Consider the following 14,058-nt stretch of genomic DNA (forward strand, 5'->3'; position numbering starts at 1 on the left):
ATTCCTTTTGTCCTATTTTCACATTAAAAAATTTTTTATTCTGTCCTTTTTTAACTATTATCATGTTATTATAATTATTAAATAATATTGAAAAAAATCTTTAAAAATAAAAATAGCGATGACACTTCGAATAATTAATTCAATAGAATTAAACTTAAACGAATAAGATGATTCAATTAATTATACAGATAATAGTATATTTATAAATATTAATAATAAAAATAGTCTCACTAATGTAAATGACCAATATAATAATTATATGAAAAAATAAATAATTATATAATTGCATAATTTTCAAGATCTTATATGATTGAATTTAATGGACAAATTCAAAAATATCTATACGATAATGTCCTAATATTTTAGCATACTGTAAATCATACTATAATTTTATATATTATATTATAACTCTAAGTCAACTCCTTAAATACATGAAGTACACATGATAAAAGAGAATATTACAAAATAAAATTATAATAAGATTATTTAAAAATACCGTAAAAAAGACATCTCTTTTGTTAATCAAAAGCTAGAAAGGAAAAAATATGCGCCTAACACTACAAAAAACGTCGTTAAAATCGACGGTCTAGCCGTCGATAATATTGACATTCGACGGCAAAATAGACGGTGCAGTTGGTCGCTATAAAGCTTGTCAATTTTTCAAAATGCTAATAAAATCGACGGCTTTCATGGCCGTCGATAATAATTTAATAAAATCGACGTTCGTTCCGTCTGTAATATGGGTGTGAGAATTTTACATTCTTAATAAAATCGACAACATTGCCGTCGATATTATTATTTAAAATTGACGTCCTCTTTGTCGATAATTGATTCAATAAAATCGACAGCCTTTGTGTCGATATTTAACTCAATAAAATCAACAACACTTTTGTCTATAATATGTTTAATAAAATCGACGTCAAGGCCATCAATATGTGCTTGAATAAAATCGACACCGTTGCCGTTGATTTAATTGTTTAGATTTGTTTATTTTAACTTTTAAAAGCGACAACTTTGCCGTCGATTTTAATAATTATATGTTTTAATTTTTTTTTCTATTTGAAAAATAGTAAACCGTTAATACAAATAAACTTTTAAATATAAAAATAAAATTTATACAGAATATTAGATAACAAGACAAATAAACTTTTAAATATAAAAATAAAATTTATATTAAATATTAGATAATGAGTTTACAAACTTATCAAAATAATAAATAATCCTCTAACATAAAGATTCAAGACACGATAAATAACTAAACTTATATTTATATTCGTTTAAATTGCAATCCACTAATAATACATTGTGATGAACTCTTGAAAGCAACTCAATTTCAGTTTTGAATTCTAGGCCTCCTTGCATTGATCCTTGCTGAGCTTGCTTGATCGCGACGATTTTTCCATTAGGAAGCACCCCTTTGTACACCTGAATCCATCCAAACTGAATTAACATACATTCCCTATAACCAAAATGAAAAGAAAAAAATGTTAACAATTAACATAGAAGCATTAAAAGTCTAACATACCTTTCCATAACCACCGAATCCTAACTCATTGCTTTCAGAGAAATTACTAGTGCTCTTTTTCAGTTCATCATATGAGAACCATCTTGCACCCTTTAATTGTGGTGCACCTCCACTATCCTTTCCACTTGGTGCCCAAGATGCTAGATCAAAAAGATGAATTCACATTGATTCTCAAAGTTACACAAGTGATGATATAATAAGACTTTAAATACAATCAAATAGATAATGAATTACCAAAAGATTTGCTTAATCCTATGGCTCGCTCCGCGCACTTCTTTTGCAGGATTGCATATACTGCTAAAGCTTTGAGGCTCAGAAACACAACTGATAGGCCTACTGTTATACCAATAATAGCACCAGTGCTAAGAGAGTTTCCTTTGTTAGAATCTGAAATAATTCCAGGTTAATTGTATTTGTCACTTTAATTAGTTGCATAAAGTTGCAAAGATAAGGCTTTGTTTGGTAAGTGTCTAGGGACAAGAAATAAAGAGACATTGAGATAGTAGAGACACAAACAAGAAAGAGATTAAAGAAAGAGACTAAGACATTTTGTTTGTTTTTTGTATCTGTTTCATTCTTCAAATTAGTCCTCGAGCTTTGAAGCAGCAATTTCATACTTGAAGTTACATTCAATGATTCACTCTATTTTTGTCAAAGTGAATCACGAATTGTAACTTCAAGAACAAACTTGCTCTTTTTAAAATTTTGATGACTAATTTAAATCATGGTCAGAATCTCCAGGACAAGAACCAAATCAACCTTTACTCAAGAGTTAAGGTGTAATATATTTCTATGTACCTGGGAAAGCATAAGGGAATGCAATGAAGTAATAAGGTCCAAACTCCTTAGGAGGCTTGTAAGTTTGGTTGGTCAAATCAAACCCAATTCTTTGAACTTCAGTCCTATTGAAATATTTTCATAAAGGAGGAAACAAAGCTAGTTGCACTTGAAGATAATCATCACCATTAAAGAATGCCAATTCGGTGGTCTGCCAATTCCTGTGCTCTTAAGGTGATTTCATCCCAGAATGCTACGTAGCAGACCTGCATACCACTAAACATATTTGGAAGGTAAGATTGGTGACCTTTAAGTTACAATAACAATGAAACTCTTATGCTAGTCAAGTAACCTTCTTAAGTGAGGCCTCTAACATCCCAATAGGTTGATAGAGATCATCTCCACCACCAAATGCACAAGTAGAAACCACAACTTTGCAAGCTTGCATATAAGTTTTATCTTCATCAGATATCTTAAACCCTCCATTTAAACTATAGAAACCACAATGTACCATCATAGATTCCTTAATCTATATGAAAAAAAACAGAGCATAATATGAGCATAGTAAGTATATTAAAAAGTTCAAGTAACAAAACCATGTAAATCCTTGCTACAACTTTAGGAGAAATCCATCTCCCCGTTTAATAATATTCAAATATTAGGTCTTAAAATAAATAAGGATAAACAGATAATGACCTCAAAACTTGTATCTCTCTGCTCTAATGTTTGATTTCCAGTGAACAAATTAAATCTTGCAAGAGAAAAGGTAGCATTCCATCCTACAAAAGAAGACTCGCCCTCTGAAACATATAGAACCTGGTTAACAGGGCCATTAGACTCTTCTGTCACATGAATATCAAGGTGTTCAAGTTTTTCAACTGGCAGAAGCTTCAAGCAACCTACCAGGATCGATCAAATCACACATCATAATCATAATTAATTACAATTACAATTGCAAGTTTTTGCATGCTGGTGACAATAACTGAGAACATACGCGGTGGATCTAGCCGATTCAAGTTGTCATGTTGGGGTTCTTTTCTCAGTTTCCTGCATTGCAAGTAACATCAATTTTTATATAACATAATAAGGGTAGGTTCAAAACAAGGATCTTAAGAACTTATACTTGCTGAATTTGAGGAATGCTGAAGAGCTTTGATGGAAGAGGACCTTCCAAGGATCCAAACTCCATAAATTACAGATAACTAGCACTGCTACATTCACTGCACAGCAAGACAAAAAAAAAAGAAGAGAACTATACTCAAGAACCAAGATACAATAATAAAAGTATTCAAATTTTCTTTAATCTAGAAGCTGGATCCTTAATTGGAACTGCAATTCACTTACCTTTTGAACTCCCATTTTCTTGTTCCTTGTACCAAAGCAGCAAGTATATCAAAAATTTAAAATCACTTCAGAAAATCACTTCAAAAATAAAAATCATAAGTTAGGGATGGTTAGTATAAATTAGACAATTATAGAAGAAATGAGAGTAATAATTTAGAAATATTTTAGGGAAGTGAATATAATTTATCCAAAATATTATTAATTAGGTGATTCAAATTAATGTGTTCAAATAATAAGAATCAATCCTATTGAAACTAGGATCTATCAAAAAAAATCCTATTGAAACTAGGAAGTAGGATTAGAGAAGAGCTATACTTGATCTTCGTCCTAGATTTTGTGTGACGAATGAGATTTGAGTCTTTCGATTCTCCTTACTTCAGGCTCAATTGTAAAGGACTCAATACTTCAAGAGATGCAAAAGCTATGGTCTCTCTTGACCTAACCTAAATTATCGATTTCGCAACATATATTATATATTCTCTTCAAATTTAGAGAACAGGATATTACAATTAGGTCAAGTTTACACCTGAAATAGGGATTTCCAAATGAAACTGAAGTTGGATTTGGAAAGAGTTAAGTAACAATCAAAAAACGTTTCCTGGTTCTTGTGAGCTTGATGGAGAGAGATTGGAGAAGGACCAAAGTAGGAGGAGCGAGGGCGGCAACAGAGAGAAGGAGCGACGGCGGCGTGAGCAAGAGGAGCGATGGCGGGGAGTGACAGCGGCACGGCAGCAACAGAATGCGACGGCGGCGTGAGCAAACGAAGTGACAGTGGCGCAACCGTGACGCCGGCAGCGGAGAATGAGGGTTGTTCAACTCGGCTGTGGGATCGCTAGAGAGGGAGAGAGTAATTGAGTGCTACTACTGTTTGAATTGGTGGGTTGCTGTGTGTTGCTCCCTTTGACGCAAAAAATTCATTTGTAGAATAAAATTGTGTTTCTGATTATCTTGGAAGCGGAAAGTGGGCGCGGGGAAGGTGTTTTTAACAATAAAAATCGACGGTAATGTCGTCGATTTTAATTTAAAAAAAAAGCAACATCTTTTGCGTCTATTTTATATATTAAATCCACGCCGTTTATTTTATTTTGGAAAGCAATCTAAACTATTCAAATTTATCGACGAAATCGTTGTCGATATTTTAAATATAAAAATAGACGTCATGTTCGTCGATTTTAAAATAAAAGTATTTTCGTTCCCTTCTCCGTCGACAATATGACGGAAGTTTAGAAAAGTTTAATGCAGCATAAAAAAATCGATGACCAGGCCGTCGATTTTATTATTTTATTTTTAAATTTCTTTTTTTTTAAATATCGACATCAAGCCGTCGATATTTATCGACGGGAGAGATAGCCGTCGATTTTTTGCATCGAAAAATACCCTTTTTCTTGTAGTGTAATAATGAGCAACTAAAATAGACAAAAATCTTTAAAAAATATAAAAAAATAAAATATATAAATAGTGATAAAAAAATAAAAAATTAAATAAATTACAAAATTATACCCTAAATATAAGAGAGAGAGAAAAAAAAAGAGAAAAAAGAAAAGGAATGAGTAAAAACACATTATGATTTTGAATAAATAAATGACATTGAAAAAAAATAAACTAATTAAATTAGTTCATGTATTTCGTTATCATAGTTGTTATTTACTAAAATAATTTAATATTTACTCTAATCAAATCAAATAATTAATATAATTAACTAAATTAATTAATTTATATAATTAATTGTAAGATTTGAATGTCTAATTAAATTAATTAATTGATATCATTAATTAGTTATAATTAATTTGCTTTATAGAATTAAAAAGAAAATAAATAAAAAAATACTCTCAAAAACATACCACGTCCATTCCATCATTAAATATAAAATCTTAATTTTTATATAATATAATAGATAATTACTCTTATGACTTTTTTCCTCCTTTCTAGCTAAAAAAATTTATATATTACCCCATTAATAACTGAGTCAATTAAGTATAATAGACAGGATGATAAATTAATAGTAATTTTCAATTGGCTAGAAATGTTGGGCATATGGGAACCCTGCTGCGGTTTTATTAATTTCTTGGATCACATTATGGAAATAGTGTAAATTGACTTAATTATAGGAAGACTTACAAGTTTTCCACTGAACTACTTGCATGGAACATTAATGTTCCATCCACTTGTTCGCTAAACTAATTTATTAGTAATAAAAAAAAAACTACGTGAAAAGATCATGTTAAGCTTGATCAATAAACTTTTGGCCACCTGTGCAGAGAGGGTCGTTAGCCAAGCCAAGTGCTAAGAGAGTGATGAATGTGATGAGGGTTTTGGGGACGAAGGATAGATACACTTATACAATGAATTATTAAATAATATAATAAATTTGACTAAATTATTATTTAACTGTTATTATATATAAAAACATAAATTTTTATTTTTCTGTATGTAGTTTACTCATTGCATGTGTGGTTAGTAATAAATATATATATAATGCTTTTTGATTAATATATTATATTATATTTTAATATATATTTTATAAAAATAATTAATTTAATGACAGATTTTTTATATTCACCTAATATAATGATTTATATTAAAGAGTATGTATTATTTAATTATTTTATTATTCTACAAATTAATAATTTTCGTTGTGTCTTCTAAAATCAGTAATAATATCTAATCTTACAGTAAATCATACTAAAATTATAATTTTTATATTGAATAATGTTAATAAGTAATTAACTTTTTTTAGCCAATATTAATTACTTTTTTAAAAATTATTTTGCTAAAATAATTATTATAGACATACTTTAATTTAGTCTTTATGTATATAAAATTGAATAGTATGTCTATATATAATAATAATGTCAACTATTTCCTTAACTTTTAGCCACTAAAAATATAAAAGAAAAATACTATAAACTATTAGAATTTATTATTTTTATTATTATTTAATTATTAATTTAATTTTTTTAGTTTAATAATTTAATAATATATTTTATTTTATATTTTTAAATATTAATAACTAATTGATAACTAAAAATAATAAATTTTAATAATATTCTAATATTTTTCATATAAAAATTGTATTTTCAGGACAAAAAATTAGTCATTATCAATACAATATTTTCTTCGTACGCTTCTCCACATCTTATTCTTCTTCTGTTAACTTTTATTAATCAGATTTACATTTACGTTTAAATTATCATTTTTTTTAACAAATTTAAAATATCATCTTAGTCATGTGTATGACAACAAGCATATCTTTAAATGATTAGTTCTTGATTCTTTGACAGCTAATACAAAGAGAGTCTAATTTCAGCACAGAAATTTAACTATGAATCATGCTCCCACTTAATTTTCTATTTTTCTATTGTTCTCGATCTAAGATGCAAGCAACACTAACGTTATATTTATTATTTTTTCCCTCCTGTCTAGCTAGTCAATTTGTATATAATATTACAGAGAAAGTATAGGGAGATAATGAATTTAGTGTAATACCCTATCACACAGAATCTTATGTTTAAGTCATAAAATAGAGGTGTCGAGGTATTACGACTTTTAAAAATAAAATTTAGTATATATAGTAGTGTGAAAAGATGTTTAAAACTAGGAGCCTTTGAAGAAAAAGGGGTAAAACAAAATCGTTAAATTGAAAAATGCGACACTCCGATCGATAATGTAACAAAACAGATAAAGGATAAGCTAACGCGAGTATATAAATAAGAGAGTGCCAAAGATACGAATATCAAAGCTCAAGACTCGGTTTGCGAAGATAACCGGTCCGAACATAGAAGTACACATACATATAAATAAAGTAAGGAACCCAAAAGAAACCCAAAAGACAAGTTACAGAACCTGTTCTCCAAAATAACCTCTAAGAGGAGTCAAAATAGTATATATGTATATAGTGGAGATAATAAGTATCTAAGTAAGTACATAAAGCCAAAATAAAGTCTCGAGAGTAAGGATCTTCGCTAATCCGAAAGTCTCAAGCATGCCTCAACGAGGAGCCTCACGTCCTGAATCTGAAAACCACAAAATTCGCATGAGTGAGAACTGGAGGTTTTCAGTATGGTAACAGTGCCCACATATCTAACAAGTAATGTCCTGGAAAAGCCGAAGGCAATTCTGGAACTTCCAACAGATAGTTAAAGCATATAAACAGACTAAACCATAAATGAAATAGGCAACTAGCTAAGGATCTTCAGTCTAACTAACACTCCCCTTTCCAAATCCTTCAAACCTCCCAACCGCCATCAGTAATTTGATATCACAAACACAATTATATCAACAAGGAAATGCACAAATAGGAAGCAGATACGGTAGTTAGACAATTAGCAAGTAATATGCAGTCAATTAGGCATTCCAAACAATTCACATATAATGCACATGATGTATGCCTGTCCTAGTGGCTGATGAGTCTCATCTGTCGGTTATAAAGCTAACCCGACAAGTCCTGGTAGCTAACCATTGGATTGTCCCTCTGTCGTGCATCCCCAACTCGAGTTATTCTCAATCAATCATAATTATCAATACATATACACAACACCCACACTGGTGTTTATCCATGGCGGCGAGCTCATCCGGAACTTTCACAGTGTCCGGCCACACTTACGACATAGGGTCAGTAGAGTATCGAGTCTCCACCTGGAGCACGTGGTGGCTAGCCACTGCTTTCACCCAGGGAAACTCGTATCTCAGATAGTGGAAGTGCAACATTCACATTTCATTCAATAAGCATATATGCAATCATACTCAGCCATAATTCAATAATAGCTCAGCCATAATTCAGCAATAACTCAGCCATTCGTCTCATAATACAATCCATAACCAGTCAATTTATTAACAATTACAGCCCTTCGACTCATGGCATATAAAGCACTTCCACCATCACCATCAACACCCCATACAATTATGTTTAATCATAATTCATCATTAATTCTCTCCTTACTTTATCCATAAATTATCACATTTTCTAGCTTCTTCCCATCGTTAGGCATACTATAAGGATTTAGGACAAAAAGGGTGAGAACGGAGGCTTAGAAGTCTGAAATTCGATTTTGAAAACTCAAAAATAAGCTTTTTGGTGAAAATGGGGTCACGCGTACGCATCGCACATGCGCACGCGTGGAAGGCTGAAAAAGTAGAGTGACGCGTGAGCGTTGCCCATGCGCACGCATGGGAAACAGAGAGGTCGAGTGACGCGTGCGCGTCAATCACGCGTACGCGTGGGTGCGTTTTATGCTCCTCGCACAAAACCAGCACAATACCAGCTCAACTCTCTGGATTTTCTACTGGGCACCTGCATCACTACAGCAACACGTATGCGTCGGCCAAGCGCACGTGTGGGGAAGTAAAACTTGAGAGTGACGCGTGCGCGTCGGCCACGCGTGCACGTGGGAGCACGACTTGCCAAAAATTTTACTAAGTTAAAAAGCTGCAGAATTCCAATTTCAAACCCCAAACTTCCAACGGGCATAACTTTTTCGTTTCAAATCATTTTTCGTCCGTTCTTCGAACGGCATAAATATTTCGGATGCAATTTTATTTCTAAATAAGTTTGACACAAATCGGGGATTCAGAGACCAAGATATTCTTCGTCAAAGTAGACCCAAAAAGCACGTTTTCATACAAACCCACAAAATTCCATTTTCAAAACAAACTCATTTCAACCCTTTTCAAAACTAACCAAAACTTACCAAAAATCAAACTCAAGCCTCCTCAACTCATATGTTAACATTTTTATCAAACTTACAGTCCACCAATCCACCATTTTAACCAATCTCAACCAAATAACTCAATTTCAAACACAATATCATGTCATATATCTTTCCTCATCCCAATTTCCAACAATACCACTTCCATCAACCATCAATACATACAATCAATATCATCCTCACCATCAACATGGTTTCACCCACAATTCAATCTCAACCAATCATTAAGCATATATAAAAAATATGCATGTCTCTCATACATCATATCATCAAAACATCCAAAATCCACTAATCACATACATAAAAACACAATTCATCTCAACCAATCAACAACATCAATGGTCCAAATCCTATCTTAGGGTCTCTAGCATAAGTTTTCACACCACATTACATTTTAGATACAGAAAACTGAAACCATACCTTGGCCGATTCTCCACTCAACCCGGAACACCTCCAAATCACTTTTTCACAAGCTCTCAAGGCTTCAACACCTCTAAGAACAGATTTTTAACACACAAAAGCCCTTTTTCCAAGCTTTCCAAGACTTCAATCAAGCTCCAACACACATATATACATTTCCTAAATCACAATACCACATTCAAACATACCCACTCAATACCCAAACATCATAAACCAATAAATTCCACTAGGGTTGAGAATCTTACCACACTCAAGGATCAAGTTGACAAGATTAAGCCTCTCCTTCAAGCTAGTTGGATCCTATAACATCAAAAACTCACAAATTTCAACATTTTTCACCCAAAATTTTGAAATTAAGGCTGGAATTTTAGAGGAAAAAATCGTGGCTTACCTCAAGTAAGGGGATCAAATAAAATGATATAAAAATGGAGAAAAAAATATATTATAATTTAGGAATAATAATTTATTTTTTAATAAAATAAATTATATATTGAATAACAAAAGTTATTATAGTTTTTTTTACACAAATTAATATACTCAACTACGGTGTTTTGGTAATATTACCAAAAAATATTAATCAATCTAATAGTTTTTGTAATGACATAAGTTTATAAGTTTAGAAGCTTGAAAATCATGTCATAAAATATAAAATTTGAACCGGTAACAACGTTGATCATATTGTTTGACTTCCTGAATGAATATGATACCAATAAATAAAACTATCACAGTTAAATTTCAACAAAGACAAATCTCCATAAGTATTGCTATCATCAATGAGAATTGTTCTACTTTCAAGACAAATACTATTTTCTTTCACTGTATTTTCCAACTCGGCAGGTCGAGAACTAATCCTCCACGGATTGAAGCTCCATTTATTAAGGGTCTGCCACTAGCCAATGAGTTGTTACATACACAAGGCGGGATTTGAAACTCTAATACTTACTTAGGTAGACGAGTGAGATGACCACTCAATCAATCCAAATCAGTTAAGACAAATACTAATTATTTTTAATATTTTTAACATTAAAAATAATTAAACTTTGATTTTAATTATAATTTTATAAAATATTTATAGTAATAATTATTATATATATTTTTTGTTTAATCTCTTTTAATAAAAAAATTTATATATTTTTATTAATTATCCCGTATAGTGTACGGAAACATACACTAGTTTATTTAAAATTTGAGATTTTAACCATTTTAAATTGATCGAGTGGTCAGTTCACTCATCTACTTAAGTAAGTGTTGGAGGTTCAAATCCTGCTTTATACATGCAACAACCCAACCAAAAAAAGAATTCGAGATTTTAACATTAATATAATTTAAAAATATTTTATTGAAACTGTTACGAACGAAATTTGTTCACATTTATTTCTTTTTTATTTTTTGTAAATTGTTATCGATGATATATATTTAAAATTTGTTCCCAAAATCTATTCACCTTCAACCATTTTTAAGTAACTTTTTTACCCCTGTTAACAAGTAAATCATTGCAGAGGTATAGATTTTATATTTCCTCATAAAATGATTTATGAAAAAGTACCACTATTATATAATTAATTTTTACTAACATTTAAAAAATAAATCATATTAAAATATTATTTATGTATATTAGTAACATTTTAACAAATGTTAAATATACTCTATGTTACTAAATAGTTTTACTAACATTTTTCTAAAAATTTAATAACATTTAATAAAAATATTACAAAAGATATTCTATAATAATATTTTAAAAAATATTACAATAGATATTTCTTGGTAACACTTAGAGAAATGTTACAATAGATAATTTTTGTAACACTTAAAAAAATATTATCATAAATATTTTTTGTAACACTTAAAAAATATTACAATAAATATTTTATGTGACATTTAAAAAAATATTACCATAGATAATTTTTATAACACTTAGAAAAATATTACCGTAGATATTTTTTGTAACACTTAAAAAATGTTACAAAAGATCTTTAGTAATATTTTTTTAGTTATATTATACTATTTTTTATTTTATATTATACATAATATAAATATACTAAAATTAATTACTACAACATAAAATATTTCATTAAATTCACAACTTCATAATATAAAAGTTTTATAGACTCTTTCATTAATCAATAATCATTGTACATGTTTGCTTCGTGATGCAAATAAAATGAAAAAAAAATTACTTATAGCACTTAAACTCTATGAATATTCTATATAAAAAAGAAAAGAAAAAGTAATACAAGGGAACATAAATTGGCAATCTGAAGCACTAACTCAGTCTCCCAAACTTCCTGGGGCGCGCAGAGACCAGGAACCTGTAAAAAATCCATCACTGCCTTCTTATGCAATTGAACATATTAAGCCAAAAACAACATGGAGTCACCAATACATAGGCTCCATTTGTAAAACATATGTACTGTGATAAGGGAAAAACTTTTGACATATAACATACAAAATTTTGTACATTCCTTCCATATACATAGAACCATACTTTAATACTCCAATAGAAGAATCATTTTCAGCTCAAAATCTGAATCTAAATAATAAGCTTAAGAATTGTGAAATTAATTTAAGCGAAAAAATTAAACTCACCAACACACTAGAAACTTCTAATTTAATGCCATCTCTGCATCTATCACCTTTCGAAGCTTTTTCTGGTCATTTAGTAGGTGTCTCACCTGCACAAAATAGAGAAAGTAAATTCCAGCAACATTTTCAACATGTTACTTGATGTATAAGTTTTATACAAACCTGGAGCAAAAGGTTTTGATCATTTGGACCTTGGTTTAGATCTACGACTCTACGTCCAATCAAAATCTCCAGAAGAACAACGCCAAAAGAATAAACATCACTTTGTAGAGTGAGTTTTCCGGTCTGTTAGTTGTAACAACAAATTAGTTAAACAATCTTGGAAAACTTCTCGTATACATGGATTCAAAAAAGATATATGTTTTAAACTTATACCGATGTATACTCAGGATCAAAATAGCCAAAAGTACCGAACACTCTAGCAGTTACATTAGGCACTGGTTAACAAACAATATTGAATGTGATCCTTAGTTACATGGCAGACTAATAATACCATTCAGATGATGTTGCAGGTTCCCATTTTGCATATACTCATATACTAAGAATCCGTGCTTTCCATCAGCACAGTAGCCAATCAAGGAAACAAGAGTTGGGTGGTCTAGTCTGCTCAATATGTCCACTTCCACCCGAAATTCGCGCTCTCCTTTAGCTTCTCTAATAGCTGGCAGCTCCATCTTTTTTATTGCTACAACCTTCAAAGGTGTACATGTTATCATGCTTTGTTAATTTAGATCTATATCACAAAGTTTTCGCGTCATTCAATAATATCTGTATAGTTTTTGATATAACAAATTCGATTTGTTACCTGTCCTTGCAGAGTTCCTCTGTATACCTTTCCAAATCCACCTTTTCCAAGAAGATTATCATCACTGAATGAACATGTTGCCTCTTCCATCTCCTTGAGTGTGAAAACAGACGATCCATGCCTCTTTTTTAGAGCTTGTGGCGCTTGATCTTCCAGTTGCCAAAACTCTGCAGGCCTATAAATCCCTGAATGAAAGAGCAAATGTATATAAACATTCCAACATGAAAGAAACATAGAAGAAGAAGAGGAGAATACATACAACGGTCTGTATGATCTTGAGACTTGATAATAAAACATATACACATTATATCTATAGTTAAATTAAAATATGATAGTACATTATACTAAATATAGACTTGCTTTAAGAAAGAAAGCAATTCCAGTAATAAAACAGCTTAGAAAGCCACTAGCAGAAACCTGTGAACAAATAAAACTTTAGTTTAAGTATCAAACTTCTGATTGTCATTATTTTATATAAATGAGTGTTAACAAAAAAAGATTTTTTTTTACTGTTATGAGAGATCTTCTTCCAGATTTATCCATCGGTATTGCTCCCAATGCTGTAAATAGAACATGTGATTCATTGTAACAAATGAAGTTCATACATGAGAATGTAGGTATATGATTACTTTCTTAAACTTAGAAGCATTTGTATAGAGTGATCAACAACCTGTGTTAAGATTTTCATTAGAACTTAGAACCAGAATATGCACAACTAACCAAAATATGAAAATTAAGATTTTCATTTCTTTAAACTAATAAACATAAGTAAGAACTTACTCTGCATAGCTTCCAGGTTCTGTTTTGTTTTGACACCTTTAGTGTTAATAATAATAATAATAATAATAATAATAATAATAATAATAATAATAATAATAACCTTTAGCATGATAGATTCA

General features: G+C 30.5%; 2 protein-coding genes across 2 annotated transcripts; both read right to left on the bottom strand.

Annotated features, from left to right (window-relative positions):
- Nucleotides 1–1,147: 1,147 nt before the first annotated feature.
- On the bottom strand, nucleotides 1,148–9,407 carry LOC112785687 (uncharacterized). Its single transcript, XM_072231013.1, has 11 exons — nucleotides 9,390–9,407; nucleotides 4,240–4,478; nucleotides 3,647–3,711; nucleotides 3,426–3,522; nucleotides 3,297–3,349; nucleotides 2,999–3,201; nucleotides 2,655–2,831; nucleotides 2,324–2,568; nucleotides 1,760–1,912; nucleotides 1,526–1,665; nucleotides 1,148–1,425 (listed from the first exon to the last, which is right to left on the bottom strand). The coding sequence occupies exons 1-8, from the start codon at nucleotides 9,405–9,407 to the stop codon at nucleotides 2,491–2,493; spliced, it is 930 nt and encodes a 309-aa protein (XP_072087114.1). The 3' UTR covers nucleotides 1,148–1,425; nucleotides 1,526–1,665; nucleotides 1,760–1,912; nucleotides 2,324–2,490.
- A 2,967-nt stretch (nucleotides 9,408–12,374) lies between these two features.
- LOC112785688 (probable serine/threonine-protein kinase PBL28) lies at nucleotides 12,375–13,702 on the bottom strand. Its single transcript, XM_025829130.2, has 8 exons — nucleotides 13,670–13,702; nucleotides 13,516–13,576; nucleotides 13,419–13,469; nucleotides 13,160–13,344; nucleotides 12,848–13,046; nucleotides 12,730–12,791; nucleotides 12,517–12,639; nucleotides 12,375–12,443 (listed from the first exon to the last, which is right to left on the bottom strand). Exons 1-8 carry the CDS (start codon nucleotides 13,700–13,702, stop codon nucleotides 12,375–12,377), a joined length of 783 nt encoding a protein of 260 aa, XP_025684915.2.
- Between the last annotated feature and the right edge of the window lie 356 nt (nucleotides 13,703–14,058).

Source organism: Arachis hypogaea, chromosome 20 (assembly GCF_003086295.3).
Source record: "Arachis hypogaea cultivar Tifrunner chromosome 20, arahy.Tifrunner.gnm2.J5K5, whole genome shotgun sequence".
Lineage (NCBI taxonomy): Eukaryota > Viridiplantae > Streptophyta > Magnoliopsida > Fabales > Fabaceae > Arachis > Arachis hypogaea.